The 14,762-nt window shown below is 40.3% G+C and overlaps 2 protein-coding genes across 2 annotated transcripts; one reads left to right on the top strand and one right to left on the bottom strand.

Annotated features, from left to right (window-relative positions):
• The first annotated feature begins 2,697 nt into the window (after positions 1-2,697).
• LOC115391890 (retinol dehydrogenase 13-like) lies at positions 2,698-8,340 on the top strand. Its single transcript, XM_030096303.1, has 7 exons — positions 2,698-2,914; positions 3,954-4,094; positions 4,176-4,367; positions 4,502-4,663; positions 4,768-4,884; positions 4,965-5,169; positions 7,717-8,340. Exons 1-7 carry the CDS (start codon positions 2,842-2,844, stop codon positions 7,811-7,813), a joined length of 987 nt encoding a protein of 328 aa, XP_029952163.1. The 5' UTR covers positions 2,698-2,841; the 3' UTR covers positions 7,814-8,340.
• Positions 8,341-8,904: 564 nt separating this feature from the next.
• Positions 8,905-12,184, bottom strand: ankrd34c (ankyrin repeat domain 34C). The gene is made up of 2 exons (XM_030096302.1): positions 11,592-12,184; positions 8,905-10,668 (listed from the first exon to the last, which is right to left on the bottom strand). Exon 2 carries the CDS (start codon positions 10,616-10,618, stop codon positions 9,038-9,040), a length of 1,581 nt encoding a protein of 526 aa, XP_029952162.1. The 5' UTR covers positions 10,619-10,668; positions 11,592-12,184; the 3' UTR covers positions 8,905-9,037.
• Between the last annotated feature and the right edge of the window lie 2,578 nt (positions 12,185-14,762).

The raw sequence follows: 14,762 nt of genomic DNA on the forward strand, positions 1-14,762 counted from the left end.
CTGCTGGAGAGTTTTTAATATCCTCTTTCAGAAATATCGATTTGTTTATGGAGTAACATCTAAGGACAAGTGCTTGCCCTGAGATGACTTCTGCAGGTATTTCCCACAGTACTGTCTGCGATCAACTGAATGAAATTGAACTAAATGAAGTAAGAGATGGATCTCAGCTCAAAAATGTGGCTCAAAAACATGTATTGAGGCTGAAGAAACACATTTCACCATAATTACCTTTATATTCAGTGCACTGTGAGGAAAAATGCAAACCTCAAGAATCAAGGATGGTCAAAAAAGTAGAAGTTACACGTAAAGTTTCTTTGCCTTGAATGAGAAGCTAAATGTGAGGAATATAAAGAAAATAACCTCCGGCTGTCTTCCTTCCAGTTCAAAAAATCCCCAAATATACATATCTTTGGATTGTTGCATGGAAAATAAGTATACTGACAAAGTCCATTCAGGTGCGTGAAGAAGAAGCTGCAATCTGCACGCTGAAAGCCCACCACTGACAGGTTAAAACCGTGACACTAAAGCTCCAGCAGCTACCTGTTCCCAGTGACATTATCTATGCATAGGATGAGTTAAGATTATATGAAAAATGTACAACTTCATATAGAAAAAGTTTGAATGTATATTAAAAAGGGTGCTCAAAAGAGCAACACTAGATTCTGCGCCAATTATCAAACTGGTGAGTATAAATCTGATCTTACACATTTGAATTTTGTACGCCTATTCATTTTTACTGTAATGGTTTCACACATTTAATTCTGTCTGGCCTTATCAGCGGGTAAACCTTCCACAGAGGAAATCTCTAAAACTAGTTGATCACCAGAGTTTTTTACTGTCAGAACGGTGATGGCACAGTCGTGTTTTATTGCTTTATTGCCAAAACCAAGGACAGTCTATCATACGTATATCCTGAACAGACTGTCCTTAACATATTGGAGCAGTATGCATTTAGTTTACACAGATTATTTTATCTCAGGATGATGTTCATGTCAGATTGTTGTGTAAACTAGAAAAAAAAGATGCAGATTTCAAAATTGTTTAGTCTGGTGATTCACATACCAACACGTTTAAGAAAAAACAAAGAGACCTTTAAAAAAAACCCTCCAGCTATTGCTTTCCATCCTTGAGACATTCACAGATTGCTGAGGAAAAAGGAAAAGGAAAAAGGGATGCAATACTGAAAGTGGCTCCAATCCACATTTTTTTATTTTATTTAGTGCCAAAAAAAAAAACATAGTCACTTCAATCTCAAGATTTACAGAGGGGAAAAAAAAGCATAATTTTCAAACAAGCATGTATATATGATGATGGAAAGGTAAATCTCACTCTGACCAGGAAGAAATTCTGGCAGAACCAGGGTCAGAGAGGGTGACTTTCTGCAGGTTCGAAAGTCACCCTCTCTGACCCTGGTTCTGCAGTTTTTTAATCCAAAAGGAAAATTCTTTAAAGGCATTCTTCTAAAGCAACAGAGATGAAAAAAGCAACTGTTTGTGTCCACAGTTTCCTCTATGGACTCGAACCACAGTTCCACTTGACGACTGCTGCTAAATCAACAACATGTTTTGCTCCAGTTGTTTGGATGGGTACATTAAAAAAAGAGGAACTTCAAATTGTATAAAATGCGAGCTGGAGAGTGAAAAATTCCCAACTTTATTGTATAAATGACCCAAAAAGGCCCATGACGTTACCAACAATTAAAGTACAGTACAGTATATGTTTTCAAGGAAGAAAAAGATTGCAGCTTTCACCAAAATTGGGGGGGGGGGGGGCTTTTAAGAAATTTCTAGTGAATGTCTTGAATTAAGTGACAGATGTGCCATGTTTGTAGAACACACAGTTATGGTATGAGTAGCAAACCTTCTAATCCTCTACTGTAGCAAGCAGATATATCATACCATGATGCAGATGATTGTTTGGGCTCTGAAGAGGAGAGGTTAAAGGTCAGTGTCAAGTCACCTTGACTCCATGTCAATCATAGCCATAAATCTGAGTGGAACTATAGACTCAGATATGAAATTCAACAACCACATTATGAGAATAATGAATTCAGCTCACTACTAACCTGTATTTATTTTCAGTGAGCTGGATTATTGTAACAGTATTATTGTATTTTCCTGGTTGAAAAACAAACAAGGTAAAGCAGCTTTTGGTTCCTACGCTCATGACTTGTGGAAAAATGCTTTCTGAACACCTGAGGACTGCTGACACACTCACTTCTTTCAAATGAGATACTTAAACATTCCGACTTGCACAGGCCTTCCAATAAACAGCAGATTTTACTTATTTCATTGCCTTTTTTTCTTAATGCATTTTTCTCTACATTTATTCTTTTTTTTCTGTCTTTTGTAATCGCTTTTTCTTAATGCATTTCTTGATCTCCTTGTTTAATTTTTTTTGTTTTGTTTTCTTGTAAAGCACTATGAATTTCCTTGAGCCCGAATTTGCCTTGCTTGACCAATAATATATGGTTTGATTTAATTCTTGGAAAAATTAAAGTGTATTTTTATAATTGCAGTACACATTTAAAAGCACATCTCTTAAAAGTGAACTAATATGTATTTTGATAAGTTTTGTCAGTCTCCTGCAGGTATTTGACTCGCATTGATAAGAGCCAATAGGATTTCTCAGCGTGTGTCGGTGGGCGGGACTTCCGGTCACGGGCTGTGTTACGTATGTGCGCCGCACCATGAGCTATCTTGCGTGCGCCCTGCAGACAGTTGTTTACAGTGGTCGTGTAGCCCAGAAATTGCAGACATTTAGTTAATAAATAACGTCGCTTTAATCCGACTTGAACTGATAACGCGTCGTTTTATAGTCAGGAACACGTTTAGTGAGACAATGCGGATAATCACGGCGACGAGCGCCTTCGTGTCCCAGTATCCTAAAACTATTGCTGTGATCACAGTAACAGGTAATAAACCCACTAACCTGTCAGTAAGTGAAAGGATGCAGACTCACCTGTGCGCTTGTTGTTTTGGTCAATGGAAGGTGTTACTGAAAGCTCCCCGTCAGTGTCACTGTCATTGTAAACAGACTATTTACTTCCCTATTTAAACCAGCTTCAAATATCGTTTTATGAAACTCTTTGTCAGTGCAAATACAATACGGTAGCGCAAATTATCATTGTAAATGCAGCTTTTATTGTCTAGATCTTCTCTGTAATCGTATACAAACGATATGGAAAAGTTTTGTTGTTTTGTAACTGGGTGTAGCACACTGCTGCAGCTCTGTTACATCATGATCTAGATATGAATGCTGTATGAACTGCTCAGAAGGCAACGAATTTCTCTGCTGAAAGGCGATAGACTAACAGAAAGTGTGAATTCAATGTTCTGTCAAAACGTTGTGGTCTTTGGTGCAATGCAGTGAACTCTAAGCACTGCTACATCTATAATTCCAGTAATAATGGAGGTACAGTGATGTTGATTATTACCCCTTTTAAAGCTGTTGGACACACAAAAGTCTAAAGTTCTGTTTATCATAAACAGACATAGCAGTTCAATCAATCACATCTCTTGAAAATCCATTAAAAAGCCATAAACAATGAGATTTTCATGTTTATCGTCCCCCCAGTACATGTATTATGTGCAGGTTCAAGGATTCCTGGCAGTTCACCAAACTACTATCAGTAGAGGACGATATTTCCAAATGCAGGAAAAAAATCGCCTATATTACATTCTTGCCATGCCGTTTCAGTGAATGCTGCTGTATTTAGGGTCATCAATTGACCTCACATGCTAGTTGGACCTTCGAAGGGAACTGGAATAGTTGGGGAAACTCCTTTAAGCATGGGAAGAACATATTAGCAGCATGCACTTTCTGCACGAGCAAATATTTATGTTATCCACCAACATATACTTAAAACACAAAGTGACGATGAAATGTAAAGTAAAAAACAAAGCATATGACATCAATGACTGCGTGATTATTTTTTTGTTTTATTTCCGCAGGACTTGGGCTATTCGGTGTCAAGAAATGGATGGCTGGTGGTGTGTGTCGCAGCAAAGCCCGCTTAGACGGAAAGACGGTCTTGATCACAGGTGGGAACACTGGGATTGGTAAAGAAACTGCTGTGGACCTCGCTAGAAGAGGTTGGTGATTTTTTTTTGAATTTCTATAGTTTTAACACCTGATCTCTGCTGAAACGTAATAACACATCCGCTGTGTTACAGGAGCTAGAGTAATCCTGGCTTGCAGAGACATGGATCGGGCCAATAAAGCTGCAGAGGATGTGAAAAAGAGGAGTGGAAATGACAACGTGATTGTCAAAATGTTGGATTTGGCGTCTCTGCAGTCCGTGCGTGAAATGGCTAAAGACATCCTCGCCAGTGAGGAGCGGCTGGATGTCCTCATCAATAATGCAGGTGACTGTATGAATTACGTGGGACCACAGACTGTGTGATACATTATTATTCATGCAGCTTTTAGTATGTTCTTGCTGTTTGCATAAGCAGGTGGGAGATGAGCAAACAAACGTTCACTGATGCTCTTATTTTAGGTATCATGAGCTGTCCTCAGTGGAAGACTGAGGATGGCTTTGAAATGCAGTTCGGTGTGAACCACCTGGGCCACTTCCTTTTAACAAACTGCCTGTTGGATCTCCTGAAGAAGTCCGCCCCGAGCCGCATCGTCAATGTCTCCAGCTTAGCGCATGAAAGAGGTACCGTCTTTGTGTTTTCTTCTTCCATTTTGAAGTGAATTTGAGCTTTTTGCCTTTGGTCTGTATGACTCACAATTTACAGTGTCTTTGTTTCCGTTCAACAGGACAAATCTATTTTGATGACATAAATCAGGAGAAGGACTATAAGCCCAGGAAAAGCTACGCTCAGAGTAAACTAGCTAATGTCCTCTTTACAAGAGAGCTGGCCAAAAAGCTACAAGGTACTGAAACACACATTGCTCCTCACCACATGTCGTGTTTTGAATTGTGTCTGCAGTCTTTATTTGTACTCATTCTCCAGGCACTGGGGTGACGACGTATAGCCTCCATCCTGGAGTCATCAGGACGGAGCTTGGCCGACATTTCTGGCCCACAATACCCCTGTGGAGAAGAGTTGTGTTCACACCACTGATATATCTCATCAAGACTCCAACCGAGGGGGCTCAGACCACCATCTACTGCGCCGTGGAGGAAAGTCTGAAGGATGAGAGTGGACTTTACTACAGGTCAGTGAGTGCTTTTAGACCTTTTCTCATAAAAGCTTCAATGTCAGTTTTCTTTTAGAGGGTTTTACATATTCCAGCTAAAAGTTCTGTGTCAGTTCTTTTCATTCTTGTCAAGCACTTTTTTACATTGTTATGAAAAGCGCAAAATGCTTGATTGTGTGCATTTACTCTTCTTATTCATACACATATATATATATTTAAATGCATACTGTCAAAGTAGTCTGAAAGAGGCAGGCTCATTTTTTAAATATGACAATATTTTCTACTTGTCCTCATCTTCTGTCAACTCAGCTCTTGTATAAATTTTTTGAACAATAACATACACTATTTTTATTCAATTTTAAATAGCTTTTGATGGATTAAATTCATTTTTTTTAAATTGTGCTTTGGTAATAAGTTGACCACAGGGACGACTATGCTGGAAACACAGCACTGATTCTACATTATCTGGTCGGTTCAGTTCCAGTGTGTTTTGAATATTAAAAGCAGAATGGCAACAGCTCTATTGTCAGTAGAACAAAATATATCAGGTGAGTAAAGTAAGACATTTTGAGGCAGAAACATCACAAATCAGTTGGAACAACAAACGGCTGAAAAACTAATTGGTGCTAAAAAAAAAAAAAAAAAAGAGTGTCATTTTGCACCCAAATGTGAGATTTTGCAACAAACTGAGTTATGATTGGGTTGAAAACAGTAATTCAGAGTGGCAGTGTGTGTAGAAAATAAGGATGGGTGGATGTTCACCAGGCTGAGAAGAACTGTGTGGAATTGTGGGAAAGTGTTCCTCAGTGTAAAATTGTCAAGGTTTTGCACTCGAAGCCAGTCTGTGTGCCAAAAAAAAGAGAAAGAAAAAACACTTTCAGAAACCACTTTCCATGAAGCAAGACTATGCCAGATGATTATATATTGCAGTGAAATTGTCCGGATGTTGGGCTGGCTCGCTTTTCCTTGAAAACAAAGCTTCTCAGCAGCTACAAGATTCTTAGCAGCAGAAGACAAAAAGGGGACAATAAATCACCCGTAAACTGACTGCACCATTTACATTTACAAATTCAAAAATTTTGAGATAAACCCCAGCTCTCTCTCTCTTTTTATTTTACACAGGCGTCAGTTCGGTATGGTCGTGACTACTGTAATAACATGTAGATTTAAATCTGTTATGTTTTATGAGCTAGCTGCAGGACGGCAGTGGTAATAAAAAACTTGATTAAGGGAAAAGAATTTGAGGAAATGTGAAGCTGTAATGTCGAAATGTGTAATCTCCAAACATCCAAAATGACAAAATTTCCTTAATAAAAGGCAGATAAGTGTTTTCAATTGAGGCTCTTTATATCTACACAAATATACTGTGAACTGTGCTTATCATTGGTGTGTGAAAAACTATCCAATCAATAGTTTTCCATTTTCTCTGATCAATGTTTAATGGTAAAATATCTCACTCTATTGGAAATTAAGTTTTTTTTTTGTTTTGTTTTGTTGTTGTTTTTTTAAGCCAAAGCTTTACAAAATATTCCGTCCTGTTTTTGGTTGTGTCGTATGCCATTTTGTAACAATTTTGGTATCGGGGTTGCACTTGGTCACACCGGGAATCACTCCTGCATTAAAAATCCGAGTCACTGTTTTCTGTGACTAATCCCTGCGGGTGGGTTTTCTAATATCCGTGACAAAGAAACTGCATTTGATGTGGATGGGTCATGTCATGTCCGCCCAGCTTAATGAAGACAGTTTCAAACCTTATTCCCACCGAGTGAGTCGGTCTGAGTATTTAAACCACAACCACGAGACACCGAGCAGCATTAACATTCAGTCGGTTCAATATTCACTCTCTTCTAAATCTGTTTTGCTCTCCACTGATTCCTGAGGGACACATCTGTCCTTTTTAGTTGCTGAATCCTGCACTGTGATCACCAGCTCATCACTAACTTTGTCTGTCATCTGTTTCGTGCTCAGCAGGTAGTGTGGAGTGGGTTCATCGGAGTTTTTTCTTTTTTTAACAGAATAGCTGCCTGCTGCTGTAGGTGAGAAATAATTTGATGAGACCAAAGCTGTGGGCTGAAAAACCAAAGCAATTATCTAAAATAGATTTAAAGGGCTTGTAGAGGCAAGGAGAGGAATCACAGTGTTGGTTTGCAGCTGCAAGGGATCATATAGACACATGGACCAGCACAGTTTGGTGTGCTTTTCATGTGGTGAACAACATTTGAACATTTGATATCAAGTTTGAAATTTACTGGTGTGTTCATACGGCTGGGAACTGAGAACTAAAAATACATAGCTAACAAATCACTAAAGTCTGCGTATTGATATCATCCTGTTTTGTGGAAAATATAATACTGTGAAGGGGGAAGGGAGAATTCTGTAATGGGACGACTCACCTTCCCACACTTTGAAAACCTCTGATCTCTAGTAAACCGCTGCAGTTCCTCTGTTGTTCTACTGTGACCGCCATGCTTTTCCACGATCGATCATTAACTGATGGTGACCTAATCAGCACAGCAGGAGTAGGTCAGTTTGTATATTTAACACTCAATCATGCTCTGATTACAGCGACTGCGCCCCCAAAACAGCGGCCCCTCAGGCTCTGGATGATGAAGCTGCCAAGAAGCTGTGGGATCTGAGCGCCTCAATGGTCGGTCTGGCATGACCACAGTGACACTGACGACGACGACGATGATGATTGTCATCATCACACTACCAATGAACTGCCAAGTGGCCAGAGGAGGTATTGGTGTTGTTTTTAATGAGCATCTGTGAAACTGCAACCAGCTGAGCTCGATCTTAATGTGAGAGACAAGATAAGAAAGCACACACACAAAAAAAGAAAAAAAAAATCACAAGTGATAGACATTTATTCAGAATATACAACAAACTACTTGCAAAAATACTATGGGTTAAGTTTTTTTTCTCCTTTTAGTCAGAAGCAGTGCTTCACAGGTAAGTCACGTGGAAGCGGTGTGATCTTTATGTTTGATTGCCATTAGCTTGAAATGACATTTTAACTGACAAGAGTGACCATTGTCTGTGTTGACGCCGGCCTGGAATGTCTTTTAGTGTTACTTAAATTGATCACGTGAGGAGCTGATGTGCTTAGACAAGTTTTGTATCACTTGTAATAGTGACATTTTCAGGGCTTTTTCCCCCCTCCTGGGCAATAAAGTGCTGTTACATGGAGCCCATCATTTTACCTGTTCCTTAAGGCATATTTTTCATTCACATCATGTATATTCGTCATCGGTTTTCAGTGTATTCCATATGAAACCTACAATATTAAAGTAAAACACATGTTGGTGACAACAACATGAATTAAAATCTTAATACAATAACTGTATCTGCTTGTTCTTTTTTTATGTCTTTATCTCGAAGGCACTTTGTACAAAATTGCTACAAACAGTCAAATTTCATTTTTACTCAAAGCTACATGTCAGACAAGTGCATTACATGTTTTTTTGTTTTTTTTTTTACCAGAGAAAGTCCAGTACTGGTGCTAATTACATATGCACAAAGTGCACTCAAGTGGCCTGCTGGCTACAAATGAACCCTGTATATTCCCTACACGTTACATGATCCTGTAAGAGCTAGTTCAGAGATAAAGTACCATGTTTTGGCATTTACATTCAAAACTGTAATTCAAATACAGCGGATGTTGTGAAGACAAACGATAATAATCCTTCAGGTCGGGTGTAACACAGGGAGGAACTATCTATATTGCTCAGTTTTATATATATATATTTATATTTATATATTAATTATACATTATTCAACATCTAGATGGCTGTGAGTCTACACAACTGAACCTATGGATCCTGACAATTTATGGTGTTTAACATTTCCACCTTCACAATATTTGCTGCATAAACACCATCGCTAACTAATGAGCAACCTCCTCGAAATCAGAAAGCTGTTTCATCTGCTCCACTTGCATAGAGTGCCTTCTCACAAGTTTCTTTTTACACTTGAGGCCGCCTCTCTTTGGTGTGTTTGGTGCTACCGGAGCTATGGATCTAATACCTGTGGCCAGAGGCGAGGAGGGCTTGTTGCTCGCCCCAATGTCGGGGATGGGAGGGTTTGGGTTGACATTAAGAGGAGGCAGCTGTCCAGGCCTGGTGTGGGAAATGTGGTCCAGCAGCAGCGTGCCCGAGCCTCTCCTCTCCAGCAGGCCCGGGGCACGCCGGCGTGCCGTGCTCGGAGAGGATGTGCTGGCATTGCTGTCTAGAGACTCTCTGGAGCTGGTCAACAACGCAAGAGGAGAGGTGTTTAGTTTTCTCCGCTCGACTGGGACCTTGGGAGAGTCCAGCATGGCAGAGTCTGAATAGAGCTGCGAGTCTGAGTCATAGTGATCGTTCCCCAGACGTCTCCGGTGCATCGTGTCTCTCAGACTGGCTGGTCCGCTGTTGCAGCCGCTGCTCTCCTGCTCGGTGGGCACAGTGCTTCGCCGTGCCAACGGCTGGTGCTGGCTGTATGATGGTTTGGATGTTGGAGGAACTGATAACGAGGTTGTCATTTTGCAGGGCTGCTCGCCCACTAAAGGGAATAAGCTATCTTTCCCGTCTACACTGTTCTGTCTGGATAAAGCTGATCTCTTACTCAGAACGAGTCCATTTACCCCCGCAACAACGTCCTCATCAGAGCTACATTTCCTACTCTCCTCCTGAGCGGCAGCAGCAGCAGCCAGGACTGAAGGTGCAATCAGCCCCCATGGCTCTGATTGCAGCCGCTTCAGCTGAGGCAAACGTGCGCGTTTGGGGTTTGCAGGCCGACGAGTCGGAGACGTGGGTCCATTGGCAAGCTTTGCAGCCGCGTTACAGTTTTTAAGCTTTGTCTGGAAACTGAACACTGTGTTTGGCTGCTCTTGCTCAGGAGTCGGAGATGCAGTGACATCGATATCAGAGGGAGAAGCGCAGTACGTTGGTGAAGACCTCTCGTCCAACTCTGGCGACGGAGGGACATTTAGATACTGTTTGGTCGTTTTCGTGCCAGATGGAGACTTGTCTGTGGTGATAATGATTACTTCCTTCCCTTTAGCTTTGCATGCATCCAAAAGTAGTTTTAGCGTCTGCTTATCATCTGCGTTGATGGCATAAACCAGGGCTGAGGCTCCGGTCCTGTCCTCCAGACTGGGATCAGCACCATTGCTCAGCAGGTGGTCCACCACTTCATGTCCAGCCTTGTGCATGCAGGCGTGCATCAAAGCTGTCCTTCCCGCTTTGTCCTGGATGTTGGGGTCTGCCTGGTTATCCAGCAAATATTTCACCAGCTTGGACTTGCTGACGCTCTGCTGGTCAGCGTGAGTGGACATGCAGGCCACCATGAGTGGGGTCTCTCCTCGTTCGTTGCTCTCGTTGATATACGCACCTCCTTCCAAAAGGAGCCTTGTTAGTCTCAGCCGTTTGAGCCAAACGGCTTTCAGGAGGGAGTTTCCATCTGTCCGCAGCTCCAGAATATCTGCCATTTTCCAGCTGGTCACAGATCTTCACAGTATTGAACTCAAAGCTCACAGTCCTGTAAACAAATTGTGGAATTAGTTCTGCTTTCAAATCTGAATCATGTAAATTAAGACATAGTTATCTCACATTTTACTAAATTGCCATTGCCAGCAGGTGGCAGTCTGTCACAACATAAAGATTTTAAACATCATTTACCTTCAGAGGTCTTTGCTATATTGCATAGATTATTTATTTAATAACTGAAATGGGGGGTCGTTGTATACAACATGTACTTTTCCTAAGCGGATGATGCCCGAAAGTCATGTGCACACAAGACAATACTGTAGCACAACTTGTTAGATTCAAACACCTCTTACGAGGAGTTATGGGCTGATAATTAGGTTTTAAAGCCAAAGTTAGCTTCTGACCATTTTTATCCCTCGCAAAGACAGCAGCTTGTGTGTCTTTCGTACCATATTTATAGCGCAACAAGAGCCACCATCATCCTGCACGAGTGCGCAAAAAAAAAAAAAAAAACACCATCCATGTTTATATTTCATTCCGTTGGCACAGATGATGTTTTGGTAGTTTCTTTTTTTTTTTTTTTTCACTACGTGTTTCACATTTAAAGCTAAGACAAATTCATCTTCTTACTGGTGCCGTTAAATAACGACAGTGTGAGACGCGACTGTCGCTGTCCGTGGTGCTGATTTCGGAGAACTTGGCGAGAGACAGACGCGCTTCGGAACACATTATTATTATGTCCAGCGCCCTCTTCTCCATTGAAAGATGCGTTTGATATGTAAAATTAAAGTCCCTTATTAATTTAAAAAATACGAACCATGCATCTGGCGTTGTGAATAATGTGAAAGGTTTATCTAAATCTGCCTCCCCTCTGGCGTTAAAGCAAAAATAGCGACGTAAAGTTGAATCGCGCAATCATTTTTGACACTGAGACATTGAACACAATCACACTTAGAACTAGTGCGTGTCTCTTACCTGCTCAGAGGAGAGCTTTCCCATGTTCAAAGTAACCACTGCTTTGTCATCAGGGAAGATATGAGGGAAATTAATCTGAAAGTTTGCTGCTGTTTCTCCGTAAGATATCCCCCGTTTTTTTTTTTTCTTTTTTCTTTGAATCCCCCTCAGAACCGACTGCTCCCATCGATGCCTCTTATAGTTTAGGTTACAATGTGCCGTCCCTCTCTGGCACCATAGCACATGAGCTGTGTGGCTTTTGTTATGCAGGCACACTACACCAGTCCAATGGGGAGTATTCCTTTCACTGCGCACTCAAGGATCACAACCTGGAGATGCTGCGGGTTATAAATAGCTCAACTTACTTTCTTGCTTGTTGAATGAAACGTGTATTCTCTTGACGTCAGAGTCGACCAAAATAAATTGCGTCTGATGAGGAAAAAAAAAAAAAGAAAAAGAAAAAAAACCTCTGTCCTGATCTTCATATCTGCAGGACACAAACAAAACGAGTTCATCCTCCTTCAGACATGCAAATGCTCTGCGGGGGTGCGTTTGATTTTAATCACGTCTAAAGGACAATTTGTAAATGAAAGCATAGTGTCATGACGGAAATGAATGATGTAAAGAAATATATTAACAAAAAGGTGAATCCATATCTTAGATAGTATTCTGTGCTAAAAATACCAGTCATCTTTCGATTCTGTTCTGCAGTGAGGAACATCGGTATTGGAATAATGGGAGGATTTCTTAATGTCATGTTATAAAGAGCACTGTGAAGGCAATTCAGCTGTTAAATGTGGAATATGCTCAAGATAATCATATGGTTTCTCAAAGCAGTTTCTCGTGTTCTACATGAGCTTTCTTATAAACAAAGATAAAGAACAAGACATCACATTTATTACTGTTTCAACCAGCAGCTCTTTATGATGCCAATTTTTGCCTCTCCTTGTTCAGTTTCATCGCCCAACAAACCACGAAATGGAGCACAGACATTTTGCAGCTATATATATTTACAGTACAATTAAAGAGGCCAAAACTTGTAGCAGCCATCACAGCTATACAGCCTAATAGGGACATTTCTATTTTTAGGTTGCTATGAGACAGCACAGAAGCAGTTTCTAATGAGAACAGTGATGTTCTCAGCCCTGCAAGGAACAGGTAAATCAGACACATACCATTTCCCCCCAACGACAGCAAGGCTTTATGACATTTATGCAAATATATTTAGATGCAGCTGTGTGAAAAGTGGATATATAAATAAATAACCCTCATGCATAAGTCGCTGCTGCCACGATCGACCATTACTCCTTTGACCCCTGCTCTTTTCCACTGAGACAGGGACTAATCACTTTATTACCTATCCAAACACTTGATGTCTCAGGACTCTGGTTGTCAATGCTGCCAGTGATTTCTCACCTGTGATTGCCTTCTCAGTCTCAGAGGACATGTTGTTTACCAGACACATGGAGAGAGAGGTTGTTTTTTTTTTAAAAAAAAAAAAAAAAAAAGAAGAAATAAAAAACAGCACATATGTGGTATCCACCTCAGAAAAATGTGTTTCTTCACTTCAAGAGGTGTTTTGATGAAATAGACTTTGTTAAAACCTAATAAGATTTCTTTCCTTTCAATAACAAAAGCGCAACTTCAATTAAATATTGTTTATTTAATGTCCAGATGAATAAAAAAAGGGGTGTCATGTTTTTTTTCCTGTCCATCGTGATGTATTCCATCATTGATTTGTTTATTTGACAAATCATGATAACAAGAAAGGAATAAGTGGAGTACGTATAGAAAGAATGCAAACAATAGTCTCAAACTGACCTCTCTTTATCTCTCACATTACCATGCATATCTATATATTTTATTTCTTCTAAATCCTTGTCACTCTGGTTAGAAATCATATCATTTTCATTTCTGCTACATTTAGACACATTTCTACAGATCTGTGGGTGTTTAGTTGTGACAGTTCTGAAATACAAACATTTGATGTTTTTTTCACTGGTGTGCTCGTAAGGTGGTTTCAAACGCCGTCAGAGGGACACAGATTTCATCCCTTCTGTGATAAACTTCAGAGGACGGAGGAATTCGTCGACCAGAGAGGGCAGGATCCTCTTCATCTCAACCTGAGCGAGATAAAGCATGTGCTGCGCGATAAGGAAAATGTCCTCAAATCTTATGATCAAAAGCTTCCCAGAGCGCAGTATTACTGAGGCAGCATTCAAATGGAATTCTAATATTGTGATTGGAAATATCCTACTGGCTGTCCACAGAGACACGAGGAACCAGTGATCAGACCGAGGCCAAAGCTCAATGGCTGAGATGTATTCATTAGCTCTCCGAGCCGCACGAACGTCACTGGTCCTCATGCAGCGTGATCCTTGCCCCAATGATGCTGTCATCGGCGGTATATTAAAGGACGAAATAAATAATTAAAGTGGAGAGAATAAGCCCTGTCACCCCTGGGAGCACTTTCCATTTTCAGATATCTTACATCGCAGCTGCTGCTCTTCCTCCCCTCCGTGTGCTAAATATAACCTTTTCTTCTGTCTGCATTGTGAAATTTTTACTCATCAGACTACAGTAATTCTGAGACTATTTATACATCCTGATGAGGTACGTGTAAAAGTTTTGAATAGTTTTCAAATTTGGATCTTGATCACAGAATGTATTAAAAGTATGACGCCTGTATGCCAACATTTCAAGAGTACAGGAAAATGAAGTTAACTCCAAAAGAACACACACAAACTGGATTTGCTAATTTTAGTGGTATCACACTATTGTGTCTATTTTCTGAATCTTGTGTCAGTTAAACATCTGACTTCTCTGATATGGCGACAGCTGATGGGAATTCAGCAAAGATCTCAGCTAAAATGAAAAATGAAGTGATATCCCACCCTGTATTTGACAGCAGCCTCTTGCTACGCGCATGCAGCTGACTCTCAAATGTCATTTACCAACAGAAATAAAGGAATACACTATCGGCAAGGACAACAATACATTTAAAAATGTACTGTATATTAACATGCTATATAATTTTTTGATGGGATTTCTATTTCTCACTGACATGTGGTATGTGACTGTCATTATATGCACATTAGAGTACAATCACAATTCTTGGTTGTTGGATATAAATTTGTGATGAACTGTGTTTAATCATTTCAGTAAGTTAATGTAATGTTGAAATCCTTGCTG

The sequence above is a fragment of the Salarias fasciatus genome, chromosome 7 (assembly GCF_902148845.1).
Source record: "Salarias fasciatus chromosome 7, fSalaFa1.1, whole genome shotgun sequence".
NCBI lineage: Eukaryota > Metazoa > Chordata > Actinopteri > Blenniiformes > Blenniidae > Salarias > Salarias fasciatus.

Coding starts and splice junctions, on each gene's coding strand:
- LOC115391890 (XM_030096303.1), top strand. CDS start 2,842: ATGCGGATAATCACGGCGACGAGCGCCTTCGTGTCCCAGTATCCTAAA. Junction 4,095..4,175: donor TGTGGACCTCGCTAGAAGAG/GTTGGTGATTTT, acceptor GCTGTGTTACAG/GAGCTAGAGTAATCCTGGCT. Junction 4,368..4,501: donor TGTCCTCATCAATAATGCAG/GTGACTGTATGA, acceptor CTCTTATTTTAG/GTATCATGAGCTGTCCTCAG.
- ankrd34c (XM_030096302.1), bottom strand. CDS start 10,618: ATGGCAGATATTCTGGAGCTGCGGACAGATGGAAACTCCCTCCTGAAA.